This window comes from Oncorhynchus mykiss, chromosome 18 (assembly GCF_013265735.2).
Source record: "Oncorhynchus mykiss isolate Arlee chromosome 18, USDA_OmykA_1.1, whole genome shotgun sequence".
In the NCBI taxonomy this organism is placed as follows: domain Eukaryota; kingdom Metazoa; phylum Chordata; class Actinopteri; order Salmoniformes; family Salmonidae; genus Oncorhynchus; species Oncorhynchus mykiss.
This window is the reverse complement of record NC_048582.1, coordinates 57,477,461-57,495,871: the sequence shown is the minus strand read 5'-3', so window position 1 is coordinate 57,495,871 and position 18,411 is coordinate 57,477,461. Positions and strand designations below refer to the sequence as shown.

The 18,411-nt window shown below is 42.2% G+C and overlaps 1 protein-coding gene across 2 annotated transcripts; it reads right to left on the bottom strand.

Moving 5' to 3' along the window:
- Positions 1-653: 653 nt before the first annotated feature.
- On the bottom strand, positions 654-15,368 carry LOC118941191 (gasdermin-E-like). Of its 2 annotated transcripts, none has more exons than XM_036953333.1 (10): positions 14,953-15,368; positions 13,295-13,532; positions 12,929-13,121; positions 6,671-6,851; positions 6,326-6,446; positions 5,918-6,073; positions 5,323-5,450; positions 4,099-4,288; positions 2,323-2,393; positions 654-1,439 (listed from the first exon to the last, which is right to left on the bottom strand). In XM_036953333.1, exons 2-10 carry the CDS (start codon positions 13,503-13,505, stop codon positions 1,215-1,217), a joined length of 1,476 nt encoding a protein of 491 aa, XP_036809228.1. In that variant the 5' UTR covers positions 13,506-13,532; positions 14,953-15,368; the 3' UTR covers positions 654-1,214. The 2 variants fall into 2 exon arrangements, with proteins under 2 accessions (XP_036809228.1, XP_036809229.1); XM_036953334.1 differs by having other exon boundaries at positions 654-1,385.
- Positions 15,369-18,411: the final 3,043 nt, after the last annotated feature.

Sequence of the window (18,411 nt, the reverse complement as noted above, 5' to 3'; positions counted from 1 at the left end):
TTGCTTGGGCCAAGAAACATGAGCAATGGGCATTAGACTGGTGGAAATCGGTCCTTTGATATTTGATATTTTTGGTTCCAACCGCCATTTATTTTTGAGATGCAGAGTAGGTGAATGGATGATCTCCGCATGTGTGGTTCCCACCGTGAAGCATGGAGGAGGAGGTGTGATGTTGCTTTGCTGGTGACACTGTCAGTGATTATTTAGAATTCAAAGCACACAACCAGCATGGCTACCACAGCATTCTGCAGCGATACACCATTCCATCTGGTTAGCGCTTAGTGGGACTATCATTTGTTTTCCAACAGGACAATGACCCAACACTCCTCTAGGCTGTTTAAGGGCTATTTGAACAAGAAGGATAATGATGGAGTGCTGCATCAGATGACCTGGCCTCCACAATCACTCAACCTCAACCCAATTGAGATGGTTTGGAATGAGTTGGACCGCAGAGTGAAAGAAAAGCAGCCAACAAGTGCTCAGAATATGTGGGAACTCCTTCAAGACTGTTGGAAAAGCATTCCAGGTGAAGCTGGTTGAGAGAATGCCAAGAGTGTGCAAAGCTGTCATCAAGGCAAAGGGTGACTACTCTGAAGAATTAATTTAACACTTTTTTGGTTACTACATGATTCTATATGTGTTATTTAATTGTTTTGATGTCTTCACTATTATTATTCAATGTAGAAAATATACAAATAAAGAAAAACCCTTGAATGAGTAGGTGTGTCAACATTTGACTGGTACTGTAGGTTACATATAGCTTAAAATGTCATTTAAGCAACATTATATATTAAAATAAGCATATACTGTACATTTCTCTTTTGAAATAACAAAATCTTCTGTATACACGTTTTATCTGTATGAGCATGCAGAAAGAATGTAAAGGTTTCGTGAAATACTAGGGTGTCAGAGCAACATTTTAGTGTATTGAGATTGAGGCGTTTCTTTCCAAACACAGTAAGGTGAAGTCTGCTTGTCCAGCTTTTGAAAAGTGTTTCTTCGAACACAGGTCTTACTTCATATTCTGGAGTGGATTGTTTTACAGCTTTTCAAATTCAAACAGTTACATTGAGAATTAGTTTGTAAAAAAAAAATGTTAGTGCCACCAAAAATACAGAATTCATTGAGTGCATATTTGGAAAACACACAAGTGAAACACTGGAGTTTCACACAAAATGTAATATTTGAAACATACTGATCCATGCACACACATCCTACCCCTTCCCAGTGTACAGAGATGTAAGTCCTTGCACAGCGATGCACATGACCAATGGAAACACTCCTGGCTTTTTTCCAGTCTCTGCCCACAGCCTGTCAGTCTCTCTCCGCAGCATCACATTGGAGGAGAGGAGGAGCTGCTCTGCCCAATGGAATGCCCCCTCTTCCTGCAAGGGGAGGGGCAGTGACTCAAAGGAGAGGGACTGACCATTTACCTTTAGCTGTGGGACAGACAACAAGTAAGGTACAGAGCAAAGTCTATAGTATAATTCATCCTGACTATTGTCTGGGTATAACATAGTTATTAACTAATATTGGATCAGTCTACAGTATAATTCATCCTGACTACTGTCTGGGTATAACATAGTTATTAACTAATATTGGATCAGTCTACAGTATAATTCATCCTGACTACTGTCTGGGTATAACATAGTTATTAACTAATATTGGATCAGTCTACAGTATAATTCATCCTGACTACTGTCTGTATAACACAGTTATGAACTAATATTGGATCAGTCTACAGTATAATTCATCCTGACTACTGTCTGTATAACACAGTTATGAACTAATATTGGATCAGTCTACAGTATAATTCATCCTGACTACTGTCTGTATAACACAGTTATGAACTAATATTGGATCAGTCTACAGTATAATTCATCCTGACTACTGTCTGTATAACACAGTTATGAACTAATATTGGATCAGTCTACAGTATAATTCATCCTGACTACTGTCTGTATAACACAGTTATGAACTAATATTGGATCAGTCTAAAGTATAATTCATCCTGACTACTGTCTGTATAACACAGTTATGAACTAATATTGGATCAGTCTACAGTATAATTCATCCTGACTACTGTCTGTATAACACAGTTATGAACTAATATTGGATCAGAGTATTCAAAGTATTTTATTTGTGATTTGAGTGGTTTAGTTGATATGAATCAGGAGTCGTGAATCATAAAATCATATAAAGTGACTCGGGAATATTATAGTGAATTGAATCAGACTGATCCGAGTATTGAGGGTTTCAGTAGTGAATGGTGAGTCATGTATAGTGACGGGTGAATCATATAGTGAATTGAATCGGACTAACCAGAGTATTGAGGGCTTCCAGGACATCAGGGCTAGATTCTCCCAGCAGAGTCAGAGCAGCATCAGGCAACGCTACAGAAACACCAAACACAGGGGTTAGAGAATGCAACATACACACACACACATACACACATATACAGTGGGGAGAACAAGTATTTGATACACTGCCGATTTTGCAGGTTTTCCTACTAACAAAGCATGTAGAGGTCTGTAATTTTGATCATAGGTACACTTCAACTGTGAGAGACAGAATCTAAAACAAAAATCCAGAAAATCACATTGTATGATTTTTAAGTAATTCATTTGCATTTTATTGCATGACATAAGTATTTGATCACCTACCAAGCAGTAAGAATTCCGGCTCTCACAGACCTGTTAGTTTTTCTTTAAGAAGCCCTCCTGTTCTCCACTCATTACCTGTATTAACTGCACCTGTTTTAACTTGTTACCTGTATAAAAGACACCTGTCCACACACTCAATCAAACAGACTCCAACCTCTCCACAATGGCCAAGACCAGAGAGCTGTGTAAGGACATCAGGGATACAATTGTAGACCTGCACAAGGCTGGGATGGGCTACAGGACAATAGGCAAGCAGCTTGGTGAGAAGGCAACAACTGTTGGCGCAATTATTAGAAAATGAAGAAGTTCAAGATGACGGTCAATCACCCTCGGTCTGAGGTTCCATGCAAGATCTTACCTCGTGGGGCATCAATGATCATGAGGAGGGTGAGGGATCAGCCCAGAACTACACGGCAGGACCTGGTCAATGACCTGGAGAGAGCTGGGACCACAGTCTCAAAGAAAACCATTAGTAACACACTACGCCGTCATGGATTAAAATCCTGCAGCGCACGCAAGGTCCCCCTGCTCAAGCCAGCGTATGTCCAGGCCCGTCTGAAGTTTGCCAATGACCATCTGGATGATCCAGAGGAGGAATGGGAGAAAGTAATGTGGTCTGATGAGACAAAAATAGAGCTTTTTGGTCTAAACTCCACTCGCCGTGTTTGGAGGAAGAAGAAGGATGAGTACAACCCCAAGAACACCATCCCAACCGTGAAGCATGGAGGTGGAAACATAATTCTTTGGGATGCTTTTCTGCAAAGGGGACAGGACGACTGCACCGTATTGAGGGGAGGATGGATGGGGCCATGTATCGCGAGATCTTGGCCAACAACCTCCTTCCCTCAGTAAGAGGATTGAAGATGGGTCGTGGCTGGGTCTTCCAGCATGACAATGACCCGAAACAAACAGCCAGGGCAACTAAGGAGTGGCTCCGTAAGAAACATCTCAAGGTCCTGGAGTGGCCTAGCCAGTCTCCAGACCTGAACCCAATAGAAAATCTTTGGAGGGAGCTGAAAGTCCGTATTGCCCAGCGACAGCCCCGAAACCTGAAGGATCTGGAGGTCTGTATGGAGGAGTGGGCCAAAATCCCTGCTGCAGTGTGTGCAAACCTGGTCAAGAACTACAGGAAACGTATGATCTCTGTAATTGCAAACAAAGGTTTCTATACCAAATATTAAGTTCTGCTTTTCTGATGTATCAAATACTTATGTCATGCAATAAAATGCAAATTAATTACTTAAAAATCATACAATGTGTTTTCTGGATTTTTGTTTTAGATTCCGTCTCTCACAGTTGAAGTGTACCTATGATAAAAACTACAGACCTGTACATGCTTTGTAAGTTGGAAAACCTGCAAAATTCTCAGTGTATCAAATACTTGTTCTCCCCACTGTATATAGATATATATACACATACACACACACACTCTCACCCTCCAAGGCGCTAACCAGCAGGTGAGTGGCAGTCAGATGGAGGGGGATGGAGGTTCCTTCAGCCTGTATCTCATTTGGTGGGAATTTCTGGACCAGGTCCGATAGGGCGGAGACAGATTTGATCTGAGAAACAGACAACTCCTTTACCTCTGTAGGGTCAAGGTCCTCACCTCTACACAACCCCTCCAACTGAGAGAAAGAGAGAGAGAGATGTAATGTTTACTGTAGATTTGTAATTGTTTTCTATCCATTTCACTTTCTTTGGCAATGTAAACATGTTTCCCATGCCAACAAAGCCCTTTGAATTGAACTGAATTGAGAGAGAGAGAGAGAGGGAGAGGGAGATAGAGAGAGATAAAGAGTGATAAAGAGAGAGAGAGAGCTAGAGAGAGAAAGAGTGATAGAGAGAGAGAGATAAAGAGTGATAGAGAGAGAGAGAGAGATAAAGAGTGATAGAGAGAGAGATAAAGAGTGATAGAGAGAGAGAGAGAGAGAGAGATAAAGAGTGATAGAGAGAGAGATAAAGAGTGATAGAGAGAGAGAGCGAGAGCTAGAGAGAGAAAGAGAGAGAGAGAGAGAGAGAGAGAGAGAGAGAGAGAGAGGAGAGGGAGATAGAGAGAGATAAAGAGTGATAGAGAGAGAGAGAGCTAGAGAGAGAAAGAGAGAGAGAGAGAGAGGAGAGGGAGATAGAGAGAGATAAAGAGTGATAGAGAGAGAGAGAGCTAGAGAGAGAAAGAGAGAGAGAGAGAGAGAGAGAGAGGAGAGGGAGATAGAGAGAGATAGAGTGATAGAGAGAGAGAGAGCTAGAGAGAGAAAGAGAAAGAGAGAGAGAGAGAGAGAGAGGAGAGGGAGATAGAGAGAGATAAAGAGTGATAGAGAGAGAGAGAACTAGAGAGAGAAAGAGAGAGAGAGAGAGAGAGAGAGAGAAAGAGAGAGAGAGAGAGGAGAGGGAGATAGAGAGAGATAAAGAGTGATAGAGAGAGAGAGAGGAGAGGGAGATAGAGCGAGATAAAGAGTGATAGAGAGAGAGAGAGCTAGAGAGAGAAAGAGAGAGAGAGAGAAAGCAATGAATACAAATAATACCAAATCATACTGTCACAGATATGACTGTGCCTGATCTAAAAGGTCCACAAAACAATGCTATCAGATAAGCGCTGCATCCCAAATGGCACCCTATTCCCTTATAGTGCACTACTTTTGGCCTTGGCCACTGTGCCACTAACCGTGTGTTCCAGAACCGTGAGTGTGGTTCTGTCCACTAGAACCTCACAGAGTCTCTGGAACAGAGTGGACCGGGTAGACTCTGGAAGAACCACTAACTGATGTAGATAGACCTCCAAGTCCTGCAAGTCTGTAGAGGGAGATAAATAACCAATCAGAGCTTGCCTCTCAGGCTCACTTTTCTCATGACACGTCAGTCACAATATGAGGAATAGACCACTGTAGGATGCTAACAGAGAAATTCCTCTCAGTCTGATTCTGTGCGTGAAAATGTCCCCAATGTTAAATGCTTTTATCCAAAGTAAGGCAAACTCAGCACTGCACTTCCTCTCTCAGTATCATTCATTTGATAAAAAGAGGAAGAGTCAATCCTCGATTTCTGCTGTAGAATAGCTGTCTACAGATTTCAATTCCTCTTTTATACATAGGGCATATTGACACATTATCACACACAAACACACTGACATGTTGGTCAAATCAACTGGTGTATACCTAAACGTCCACAAAAAAAGGGAACTAAATTCTCAACTGACATTCCTGGATCAACAATAAATGAATGAATGGATGAATGAATGAAACACACACAAACACACATACTTTTCTGCAGTGCGCTGAGTGGTGCTCCTTCAGGAATCTCCTCCGCCCACTCCAGCCCGTCCACAACACACAGAGTATCAAAGGAATCCTGGGAAGGCGAGGTCTTCCCAGAGTCTGCCTCGAATCCTCCAAGAGTACCATGCTGTAGACACAGCTCTGAAAATACAGAGCGAGAGAGAAGGAGAGAAAAATAGCCAAAAAGAGAGAGAGAGAGAGAGCGAGAGAGAGAGAGAGGGAGATAAAGAGAGAGAGAGAGAGAGGGAAAGAAAGAACGAGAGAGAAAGAGAGAGAGACAGAGAGCGAGACAAAGAGGAGGAGAATAAGTAACTCACCTTGTAGAATTGCAACGTAATTACCTTGAGTGGGTGACACACACACACACACGTATACACACACATACATACTCACCATAGTGTCCGTCTTTCCTGACCTCTAGCTCTATGAGGCTGTAGGCGATGACAGTGAGAGGTGGAATCTCCAAGGAAACGTCACTGTCCATCTCTATACCGCTATTCTCCTGCACACACACCTGATATACACACGTGTAATAACATGTAATAACACACACCTGGTGTGATACACAAACAAAACAAATATATACTCAATAACACATAGAAAAGACGTGTAATAACGTAACACACACCTGGCACAACTAACATGTTAAAACATGTAACAACACTCCCCAGTCTCTCTCTCACTCTCTCTCTCCCTCTCGCTTTCTCTCCGTATCTCCTTTTCTCTTCCACAACCCACCTTTACAGAGTGTGTCCCCAGTTTGCCCAGTAGTCCCAGAACCCCCTGGCAGGTGCCCTGCTCCTGGACCTGTTCTGAGATGGAGCAGGGGGTGGTGGTCAGGATCCTCTCCTTCAACACAGCAAACACCTCTGCATGCTTCTGACTCTGCTGCACCAGCACATGCTGCATGTCCACCACCCTACACACAGAGATGGGGGTTCAGAAAGCTGAAGAGGCTACTGCTTGCCTCCAATGACAGGTACAGTACTGTACATAGACATACACACACTGCAGATGAATACACAGATGGATAAAATAAATAATACAAATACTGAGCTGTATTGTACTCAACAAAAAAAGGGGAAATTATATTATTTTATACTAATACAATTGCTCTGAGAAGGAGATTTTGTTTAACAAGTAATATAAATTGCTCAGAGAAGGAGATTTTGTTTAACAAGTAATAATTATAATTAAATAATAATAATTATTGGATTTATATAGTGCTTTTCCAACTAAGGTACTCAGAAATCTTTTTTTAATCTAAAAAAGACAGTGGTAAAGATTATTGGCACCCCAGTTTTCAATACCTTTCAATACCTCACCAGGTGTGCAAAGAGCACTATTTTCATTTTCATCCAACCAATGAAAATGCCTTTACACTTGAATAGGAACCAATGGAAACGCCTTCACACTTGGATAGGAAACAATGGAAACGCCTTCACACTTGGATAGGCAACAATGGAAACGCCTTCACACTTGGATAGGAAACAATGGAAACGCCTTCATACTTGAATAGGAACCAATGGAAACGCCTTCACACTTGGATAGGAACTGGTGCACAGACCTTTCAGGGGGCAGGTGTTCAATCTGAAAAAGGGCACCCCCCCACCTTGAAAAAAATGATGGAATTTCATAATTTTATCTCTAAATTCATAACAAGAGAGCAGATGGAGGCAGCGAGAGAGGAACGGTGGCGATACGAGGAGTTAAGTCAACGACGGAAGCACGAGAGGCAGCCCCAAACAAATTTTAGTAGCCACACGTGTACGGGAAAAGCTTTCCAGTTTCACTGACTCACCGAATGATGCGCAGCTCACTCGCAAGTGATGGCCGCAAGTGATGGCCGATGCACTCGTGCCAAAAGCCTATCTCTCTCTTGTATAAGTTGATACAATATGTTGGTAGCCTATAGCAGAAAATGTTGAGTCTTCTCTTTTCAGCAGGAGCTATTTGCTTTCTAACCTGTGTTTTCCCGCGATTGTATTTCAAATAATGTTTTGTATGCATGCTGTTCATTGACAGATTTGCCACACATTCCTGACTGTAGGCTATACCTTGTTATTGGGCTAAAAACCATCAACAGCTAGGTTAGTTGTTAAAATAATCTATTGATCCTCTGCGGATAAATTCTCATGGTGTAGTAGACTATTCTGAATTGTTTCATTTCTTTCTGAACAGACAGCAGTAATGTAAATGTATTTCAATTCCTCAGGGGTGCTGCACCACCTCCAGCACCCTTCCGTGGCAATGATGAGGTGCTGCAGTCTGTACATAGGCTATCAGCCAACCAGACGGAATATTAAGGATGATGGAAATCAAGTGTTATCGGGTGTTAATCAAATGTTGTGCTGCTGTGACAGTGCTGTTGATATGTAAACTAGGTAGCTTGCTATACACACTTAACCGGTGACTGCATTTCAAGCCGTGCATGTTTGGATACTGGGTACAGGATACTGCATACAGGAAAGAAAAAGACAACATGGCACACATGAGCTCCATACAGGGCAGGCCGAAGGACAACGCAAGGCTAGGGGTGGCAAACCTGACAACGTCACAACGACTTGGAGGTAAGGGGTTTAGGACAACGATGACCAAAACTGTACACTGAAAAATATATATACCACCACCCAAAAGGGTACTTGGTGAGTGGGAGGGCAAAGGGGCAGGTGCTGGGCACAGGTAGACCTCTATCTGGTTCTATAGTCAGGTGACATGAAAATAGAGCTCTGGTCACGCAGACCAGTGGTGGGTTTGACATCGAAAATAGGAATCATATGCAGAATAGAACCTCATACCTACTGTAAAATATGGTGTTGGATCTTTGATGTTATGGGGCTATTTTGCTTCCACTGGTCCTGGGTCACTTGTTAAGGTCAACGACATCATTAACTTTAACAAGTACCAGGACATTTTAGCCAAAAAGATAGTTGCCTCTTAAAACTTGGCCGCAAGTGGATCTTCCAGTAAGACAATAACCCCAAGCATACATCAAAACTCACAAAGAAATGGTTAATTAACCACAAAATCAACATTTTGAAATGGCCATCTCAGTCTCTGGACTTGAACCCCATTGAAAACCTGTGGTTTGAATTGAAGAGGGCCGTCCATAAGAGCAGATGAAGGATATCAAGGATCTGGAAAAATTCTGTATGGAGGAATGGTCTAAGATCCCTCCCAATGTGTTCTCCAACTCATTAAACATTTGAGAAAAAGTCTCAGTGTCATTATCCTCACAAGGTGAGATATTGAAAACAGGGGTGCCAATCATTTTGACCCCTTTCTTTAAAAAAAAATATTATTGTATTACTTGTTAAACAAAATCTCCTTGTTTTTTCTATTGTATTAGTAAAAAATTATTTTCCAAAAACCAATTGCATACAATATAGCTCAGTATATTATTACACTGAACAAAAAGATCAATGCAACATGCAATTAGTTCAAAGATTTCAGTTCATAGAACTGGAAATCAGTCAACTGAAATAACTTCATTAGGCTCTAATCTATGGATTTCACATGACTGGGAGTACTTATATGCCTATGTTGGTCACAGATAAGTTTTTTTTTTAAAGGTAGGGGCGTGGATCAGAAAACCAGTCAGTATCTGGTGTGACCACCATTTGCCTCAAGCAGGGCGACACATCTCCTTCACATAGAGTTGATCAGGCTGTTGATGGTGGAATGTGGAATGTTGTCCCACTCCTCTTCACTGGCTGTGCGAAGTTGCTGGATATTGGCGGAAACTGGAACACGCTGTCATACACGTCAATCCAGAGAATCTCAAATATGCTCAATGGGTGACATGTCTGGTGAGTATGCAGGCCATGGAAGAACTGGGACATTTTCAGCTTCCAGGAATCCTTGCGACATGGGGCCGTGCGTTATCATGCTGAAACATGAGGAGATGGCGGCGGATGAATGGCACGACAATGGCCCTCTGGAGCTCCTCATGGTATCTCTGTGCATTCAAATGACCACGAATAAAATTCAATTGTGTTCATTGTCCAGCGTGCCAGTGGCCATCAACGGTGAGCATTTGCCCACTGAAGTCAGTTACGACACCAAACTGCAGTCAGGTCAAGACCCTGGTGAGGACGACGAGCACAGAGGTGAGCTTCTGACAGTTTGTGCAAAAATTATTTGTTTGTGCAAACCCACAGTTTTATCAGCTGTCTGGTCTCAGACGATCCCGCAGGTGAAGAACCCGGATGTGGAGGTCCTGGGCTGGCGTGGTTACACGTGTTCTACACTTGTGAGGCCGGTTGGACGTACAGCCAAATTCTCTAAAACAACATTGGAGGTGTCTTATGGTAGAGAAATGAACAGTAAATTCTCTGGAAACAGCTCTGGTGGACATTCCTGCAGTCAGAATGCCAATTGTACGCTCCCTCAAAATTTGAGACATATGTGGCATTCATTGTGTTGCGTGACAAAACTGCACATTTTAGTGTGGCCTTCTATTGTCCCCAGCACAAGGTGCACCTCTGTAATGATCATGCTGTTTAATCAGCTTCTTGATATGCCACACATGTCAGGTGTATGGATTATCTTGGTAAAGGAGATATTATCAATAACAGGGATGTAAACAAATGTGTACAACATTTGAGAGAAATGCATATGGAAAATTTATTTTATTTCCAGCTCATGAAATATGGGACCAACACTTTACATGTTGCGTTTATATTTTTGTTCAGTGTATTTATTCCATACAGTCTTTTTTGTTAATCTTTATCAAGTGTGCCAATCATTTTGGACTTGACTGAATGACCAAAACTGGAGAGACTGGGTCTGGTGAGAAAAAGGAAACAGAAACAGAGATGGAGAGATTTAGGAAGAGAGAAAGATGCGGATGCTTGTACAGCATGTATGAATGAGTGAGTGTGTGTCTGTTTATTCATCTATGTGTATGTATAACGCCCTGACCTTAGTTATCTATGTTTTCTGTATTATTTTGGTCAGGTCAGGGTGTGACGAGGGTGGGTATGTGTGTTTTTTGTCTTGTCTAGGGGTTTTTCTATATCTATGTTTTTTTGTATGTCTAGGTATCTGTAGGTCTATGGCGGCCTGAATTGGTTCCCAATCAGAGACAGCTGTTTATTGTTGTCTCTGATTGGGGATCTTATTTAGGTTGCCATTTCCCATTTTTGGTTTTGTGGGTTATTATCTATGGTTTTGTGGGTTATTGTCTATGGTTAGTTGCATGTCAGCACTCGTTATATATATATACAGTGCCTTGCGAAAGTATTCGGCCCCCTTGAACTTTGCGACCTTTTGCCACATTTCAGGCTTCAACCATAAAGATATAAAACTGTATTTTTTTGTGAAGAATCAACAACAAGTGGGACACAATCATGAAGTGGAACGACATTTATTGGATATTTCAAACTTTTTTAACAAATCAAAAACTGAAAAATTGGGCGTGCAAAATTATTCAGCCCCTTTACTTTCAGTGCAGCAAACTCTCTCCAGAAGTTCAGTGAGGATCTCTGAATGATCCAATGTTGACCTAAATGACTAATGATGATAAATACAATCCACCTGTGTGTAATCAAGTCTCCGTATAAATGCACCTGCACTGTGATAGTCTCAGAGGTCCGTTAAAAGCGCAGAGAGCATCATGAAGAACAAGAAACACACCAGGCAGGTCCGAGATACTGTTGTGAAGAAGTTTAAAGCCGGATTTGGATACAAAAAGATTTCCCAAGCTTTAAACATCCCAAGGAGCACTGTGCAAGCGATAATATTGAAATGGAAGGAGTATCAGACTACTGCAAATCTACCAAGACCTGGCCGTCCCTCTAAACTTTCAGCTCATACAAGGAGAAGACTGATCAGAGATGCAGCCAAGAGGCCCATGATCACTCTGGATGAACTGCAGAGATCTACAGCTGAGGTGGGAGACTCTGTCCATAGGACAACAATCAGTCGTATATTGCACAAATCTGGCCTTTATGGAAGAGTGGCAAGAAGAAAGCCATTTATTAAAGATATCCATAAAAAGTGTTGTTTAAAGTTTGCCACAAGCCACCTGGGAGACACACCAAACATGTGGAAGAAGGTGCTCTGGTCAGATGAAACCAAAATTGAACTTTTTGGCAACAATGCAAAACGTTATGTTTGGCGTAAAAGCAACACAGCTGAACACACCATCCCCACTGTCAAACATGGTGGTGGCAGCATCATGGTTTGGGCCTGCTTTTCTTCAGCAGGGACAGGGAAGATGGTTAAAATTGATGGGAAGATGGATGGAGCCAAATACAGGACCATTCTGGAAGAAAACCTGATGGATTCTGCAAAAGACCTGAGACTGGGACGGAGATTTGTCTTCCAACAAGACAATGTTCCAAAACATAAAGCAAAATCTACAATGGAATGGTTCAAAAATAAACATATCCAGGTGTTAGAATGGCCAAGTCAAAGTCCAGACATGAATCCAATCGAGAATCTGTGGAAAGAACTGAAAACTGCTGTTCACAAATGCTCTCCATCCAACCTCACTGAGCTCGAGCTGTTTTGCAAGGAGGAATGGGAAAAAACTTCAGTCTCTCGATGTGCAAAACTGATAGAGACATACCCCAAGCGACTTACAGCTGTAATCGCAGCAAAAGGTGGCGCTACAAAGTATTAACTTAAGGGGGCTGAATAATTTTGCACGCCCAATTTTTCAGTTTTTGATTTGTTAAAAAAGTTTGAAATATCCAATAAATGTCGTTCCACTTCATGATTGTGTCCCACTTGTTGTTGATTCTTCACAAAAAAATACAATTTTATATCTTTATGTTTGAAGCCTGAAATGTGGCAAAAGGTCGCAAAGTTCAAGGGGGCCGAATACTTTCGCAAGGCACTGTATATATAAGCTTCTCACTTCACGTTAGTTTTGTTTCTTTGTTAGTTTGTTTAGTGTTTTTCCTTCATTAAAAGAAGAATGTATGCTTATCACGCCTTGATATCATCAATATGACGAAAGTGACAGTATGTCTATTTACAGTACAGTACCTGTCATTGGAGGCCAGCAGTAGCTTCTGTACATCAACATCTTGCTTTTTCAGCTTGCCGAATGATAATTGGAGCTTTGAGGAGCACCGCCCCTCCACATTGACACTGATGGATCCAGCCTTGGCATCCAGCTTTCCACTCAGGTTGTCTCCAAACCTCCCCTCATAGGACAGGAAGTCTGATTCAGACACGTCTGAGAGAGTACAGAGACAAGTGCCGTATGAAGACAGATTACCTCTCTGACTCCTACTCTGTCTATGTTAGTTATGAATGGCTGTATGTTTTAGACAGTTGTGTGTGGGGAAAAAAAGATGAGATGTACAGCTTGTGAGATGTATATGAGGAGTAACAATGGCCCTACTTTACCTGGAGTGAGTTCTTTGTCTCCTAGCAACAGGTGACTGAGTGTGAAGTCAGATGGCAGGTACTTGGGTCGTTGCCAGAACCAGAAACGGTTGCGCTTGACAACCAGCGCCATGGGAACCAACTTGTCTGAGTCATTAAGGCGGGAGACCGAGATCAGGGTTCCATCTGGGTCGATCTGACGAACAAATTTTGCAGTTGCCTTGGCAAACATCACCTATGAAGAGGCAGGGCCCAACACCTGGAGGAAGTCAGAGTCACAGTAACACTGGAGTAAGATGAAGTTGCCCCTGGCTCATCTATATCTCCCACCTGCGTCCCTATTCCCTACCAAAATGAATCATACAAAGATTTTTATGACTGCTGTTTTTTTTTGTGATCTCCAAATCTCATACGGTATTTCCTCAAATTTCCCCTTAGAATTCCCCTTCAGATGTGTAGCAGGTGCATGTGTGTGTTGTCCTACTATGTCACTGTCAACCAACAGTGTGTTCAAACATAGATCATAGTACTGTATGACTCACTGATTGGACAAGAGGGAAGTCCCCTGAGTGGTAACACCATTAACAACAACACGCCATCCCCTAACTCCATCCCTCGCCCTCCACATTCTAGCAGCTCAGTTTTCAAAGTATAAATATTTAAAGCAATCTAGAGGGAGAGCAGGGGAGAGAAAGGGAGAAAGAGAGGGAGGAGAGCACAAAAACAGGGAGAGAAAAGAGGGAGGAGAGAGAAAGAGAAGAGCTTAATACATCTCAGTGTGGAAAATTTCAAATAAACAAGGGAAAAAGACATGCAGGATAGGAGAAGGAATGAATAATGACTAGTGAGGGAAAGACTGTTCAGGGAGAGAGATCAGGAGGGGATGGTAGATATCAGTAATATATGGATATGGAAACGTGTTATCACAACACCGCCTTCCTTTCAGTCCTTCAAACCACTGACTATAACTCTACCCTGAATAGAGGTTCTTTCAGTGTATTGGCTCATATAGTGGGCAGGGAAATCGCAATTTTGGTAAATAGGACCTTCTCCCCATCTCTTATACTGCCCACCCACTACTGTAAGTGACTTGAGCCATGAGGTCATAATCACTAGCACGCTCTTCTGCGCAATAAGCAAATAACGCATGACTCGGATTAGGAATTCCAATAAAAAGTGAGAAGTAAATCATTGCTGTTATTGACAGAAAGCCATCACTAACAGCAGTAAACATAAGGTATACAAAAGCAATGTGAATTTTGAGGTTACAAATGTAACCGGTGTGAAATGGCTAGCTAGTTAGCGGGTGCGTACTAATAGCGTTTCAATCGGCGACGTTACTCGCTCTGAGACCTTGAAGTAGTTGTTTCCTTTGCTCTGCATTGGCGTGGCTTTTGTGGAGCGATGGGTAACGGTGTATCGATCGTGATTGTTGTCGATGTGTGCAGAAGGTCCCTGGGGCGAGGCGAGGGACGGAAGCTATACTGTTACACAATGATATGTGGCACCAGGGGGAAATAAATACATGATCCAAAACGTTTTATTTCATATATGCTGTGAGGTTTCAATAAGGTGGGAAGAGAAGTCTGTAAAACACAAACATTATAATTTTTTTGTTTTTTAAAGTTTCATTTGGCAGGCTATTTAACACAAAATACACAGGTTTATTATTAGCATACCTTTTCGTAGTCTGGAATGATAACAAGGATCGCGTGTAGCGCCTCCAAAAAAGCACCAGTCCCGTGGCCTGTCACTTCTGGAATGTCGGTTCTGGCACGCGTAAAACTCACCGTAGTCACTCCAAACAGCAGCGCAAGAAAATGTCAAACTATCCAAATTCCCTGTTCTTAGCAATTCACATTTAAACTGTTGTGCTCCGTTACACAGATAGTAGACTATTGATAATAACCCCGCTACTTTATGGATTATTTTACATTATGTTGAAATGAGTACCGCTACACACTCACAACGACACTATAGGCTGTCCGAAGATTTTTATGGTATCGATTGGAGCAGAGAGTTATCAGTCAGACAGAGTGGGTTGGGTCCTACTTCTGTAAACCGGGGAGAGCGGACTTTGCTGCCACCACACCACCACATTCTGGGGGTTGTACGGAGGTAATTGTTATCATATGAGCAGTGTGTGTGTGTGTGTGTGTGTGTGTGTGTGTGTGTGTGTGTGTGTGTGTACTTTTCTGACAAGCGCGGACTTGCCCCTTGTCATTGATTCATTCCATATATTTTAACCGGTATAAATTTATTTAGAGCATAACATGACTATTATTCAACAAGCTGGATAAGAGGTCACCAGGAGCGGTGAAAGACTGTGCGTGTGTTGGTTATGCATTAGAGGAAGCAATGGTTGTACCAGACGTTAAGAGGGCAGTAGTGGTTGAACATGTGTGAGAGAATGTAGACCTACTCTGTGCTGTAAATGCTATAGCCTAATATTGTGCCCATGTCAATGTGACAATGACCAAATTTTGAGTTTTCCCCCCAAACATGCACACATCAAGTCAAGTGAATTCCCCAAAGTGTTTCTCAAATCAGGATTTGTCCTAATGGGATTTGTCCTAATGGGAACCCAAGCATAACTTCTTCTTTGTACTATGACTTGAAATATGAGGGAAGTCAAGCCTTATTCTGTTTTCAGAGTGGGAAGAACACTTTTTACAACAGTGTCATAACATCGACAATAAAAATTTATATTTTACAGTTATATTGACCATGTGAACATGAGAGAATAGTGTGTTATTGTGAAAGTGTGTGGGCCTGTTATGCACAGAAATAGGTCAATAGCCTATCTCTAGATCTCAATGACCACACCCTTCCCCCCTGACCCAATCACCACCAAGAACCACTTATCACCAACATACTGTACAGTGCCTTCTGAAAGTATTCAGACACCTTGACTTTTCCCACATTTTGTTAAGTTACAGCCTTATTCTAAAATTGATTAAATAGTTTTTTTCCTCTCATCAACCTACACACAATGATAAAGCAAAAAAAAAGTGGTTTTGAATTTTTTGCAATAAATAAATACAGAAATATTACATTTACATATGTATTCAGACCCTGTACTTTGGCAGCGATTGCAGCTTCGAGTCTTCTTGGGTATGACGCTACAAGCTTGGCACACCTGTATTTGGGGAGTTTCTCCCATTCTTCTTTGCAGATCCTCTCAAGCTCTGTCAGCTTGGATGGTTGCTTTGCTGCACAGCTATTTTCAGAGATGTTCGATCAGGTTGAAGTCCGGGCTCTGGCTGGGCAACTCAAGGACATTCAGAGACTTGTCCCGAAGCCACTCCTCCATTCTCTTGGCCGTGTGCTTAATGTCGTTGTCCTGCTGGAAGCTGAATCTTCGCCCCAGTTTGAGGTCCTGAGCGCTCTGGAGTAGGTTTTCATCAAGGATCTCTCTGTACTTTTCTCCGTTCATCTTTGCCTCAATCCCGACTAGTCTCCCAGTCCCTGCCGCTGAAAAACATAACCACAGCATGACGCTGCCACCACCATGCTTCACCGTAGGAATGCTGCCTGGTTTCCTCCAAATGTGATGCTTGTCATTCAGGCCAAAGAGTTCAATCTTGGTTTCATCACACCAGAGAATCTTGTTTCTCATGGTCTGAGAGTCCTTTAGGTGCCTTCGGCAAACTCCAAGCGGGCTGTCATGTGCCTTTTACTGAGGTGTGGCTTCTGTCTGGCCCCTCTACCATAAAGGCCTGATTGTTGGAGTGCTGCAGAGATGGTTGTCCTTCTGGAAGGTTCTCCCATCTCCACAGAGGAACTCTGGAACTCTGTCAGAGTGACCATCGTGTTCTTGGTCAGCTCCCTGACCAAGGCCCTTCTCCCCCGAGTGCACAGTTTAGCCGGGCAGCCAGTTCTAGGAAGAGTCTTGGTGGTTCCAAACTTCTTCCATTTAAGAATGATGGAGGCTACTGTGTTCTTGGGTACATTCAATGATGCAGAAATAATTTGAAGTTTATTCAAGTAGTATTTTACTGGGTGACTTTCACTTGAGTAATTTTCTATTAAAAAAGGCATCTTTACTTTTATTCAAGTATGACTATTGGGTACTTTTTCCACCACTGCTGAACATTCCCCGTGTTTAATTTGTAACTCCAGAGGTGCAGGAACAAAATGTGGGCGCGAGAGGGGGTTGGGGAATTCTGAGATACCGGTACGCATAAACAAAAAAGACATAAAACAAATGCACCTTAATAAAGCACTGCATGCATATCATCGCATTTGCGTCGTCACATAGAGCAATACTGCAGAGGCACTAACAGAAGTTGCACACATGGGGAAAAAAATATGTGGCCACTTATAAACGCATAGAAATGTGGCATTTTATTAACGTATTTCATGCAATTCCACGTCATATTACAAGACTGGAGACTATGGCATAATCTTTTTTAATACGGCACAAATTATCGAAATGGTAGGCCACTTTGACACTGAAACTGAGATCAATAAAAACTTTTGTCTTAAAAATGCTTTCCAGTTTCACTGACTCACACAATGACGTCCAGTTCACTCGCTGGTGGTGGCAGATGCGCTCGTGCCAAAAGCCTGTCTCGCTCTTGTTTAACTTTAAGAAAATATTTGGAAGTTGATCAAATGTTGGTAGCCTACAGCACAGTCTCTTCTCTTTTCAGCAGGAGCCATTTGTTGTCCAGTCGGTGTTTTCCCTCGATTGTATTTGAAATATTGCGAAAAGCCTGTTTAGCCTGCATGCTGTTTGTTCACTGACATATTTGTCACGCATTCCCGACTGTAGGCCATTCCTTGTTATTGGGCTACAATCCACAATAAGCTATTTATCCTCTGCAGCTAAATTATAGGCCTTATCTGGTGGAGTAGGATATTCTGAATGATTTCATTCATTTCTGGACAGTAATTATTTAACTTTGTCAAATGTATTTAAATTATTCAGGGGTGCTGTTCAAGTGGCAATGACTATAAGGAAATACATGATAGTGCAACACTGGAGGGATGAGAGTAACAGGCTCCTGTCTACCAGAGCAGAGAGATGAGAGTAGAAGGCTCATGTCTATCAGAGCAGAGAGATGAGTTGCAGGCTCATGTCTATCAGAGCAGAGGGATGAGAGTAGCAGGCTCATGTCTATCAGAGCAGAGGG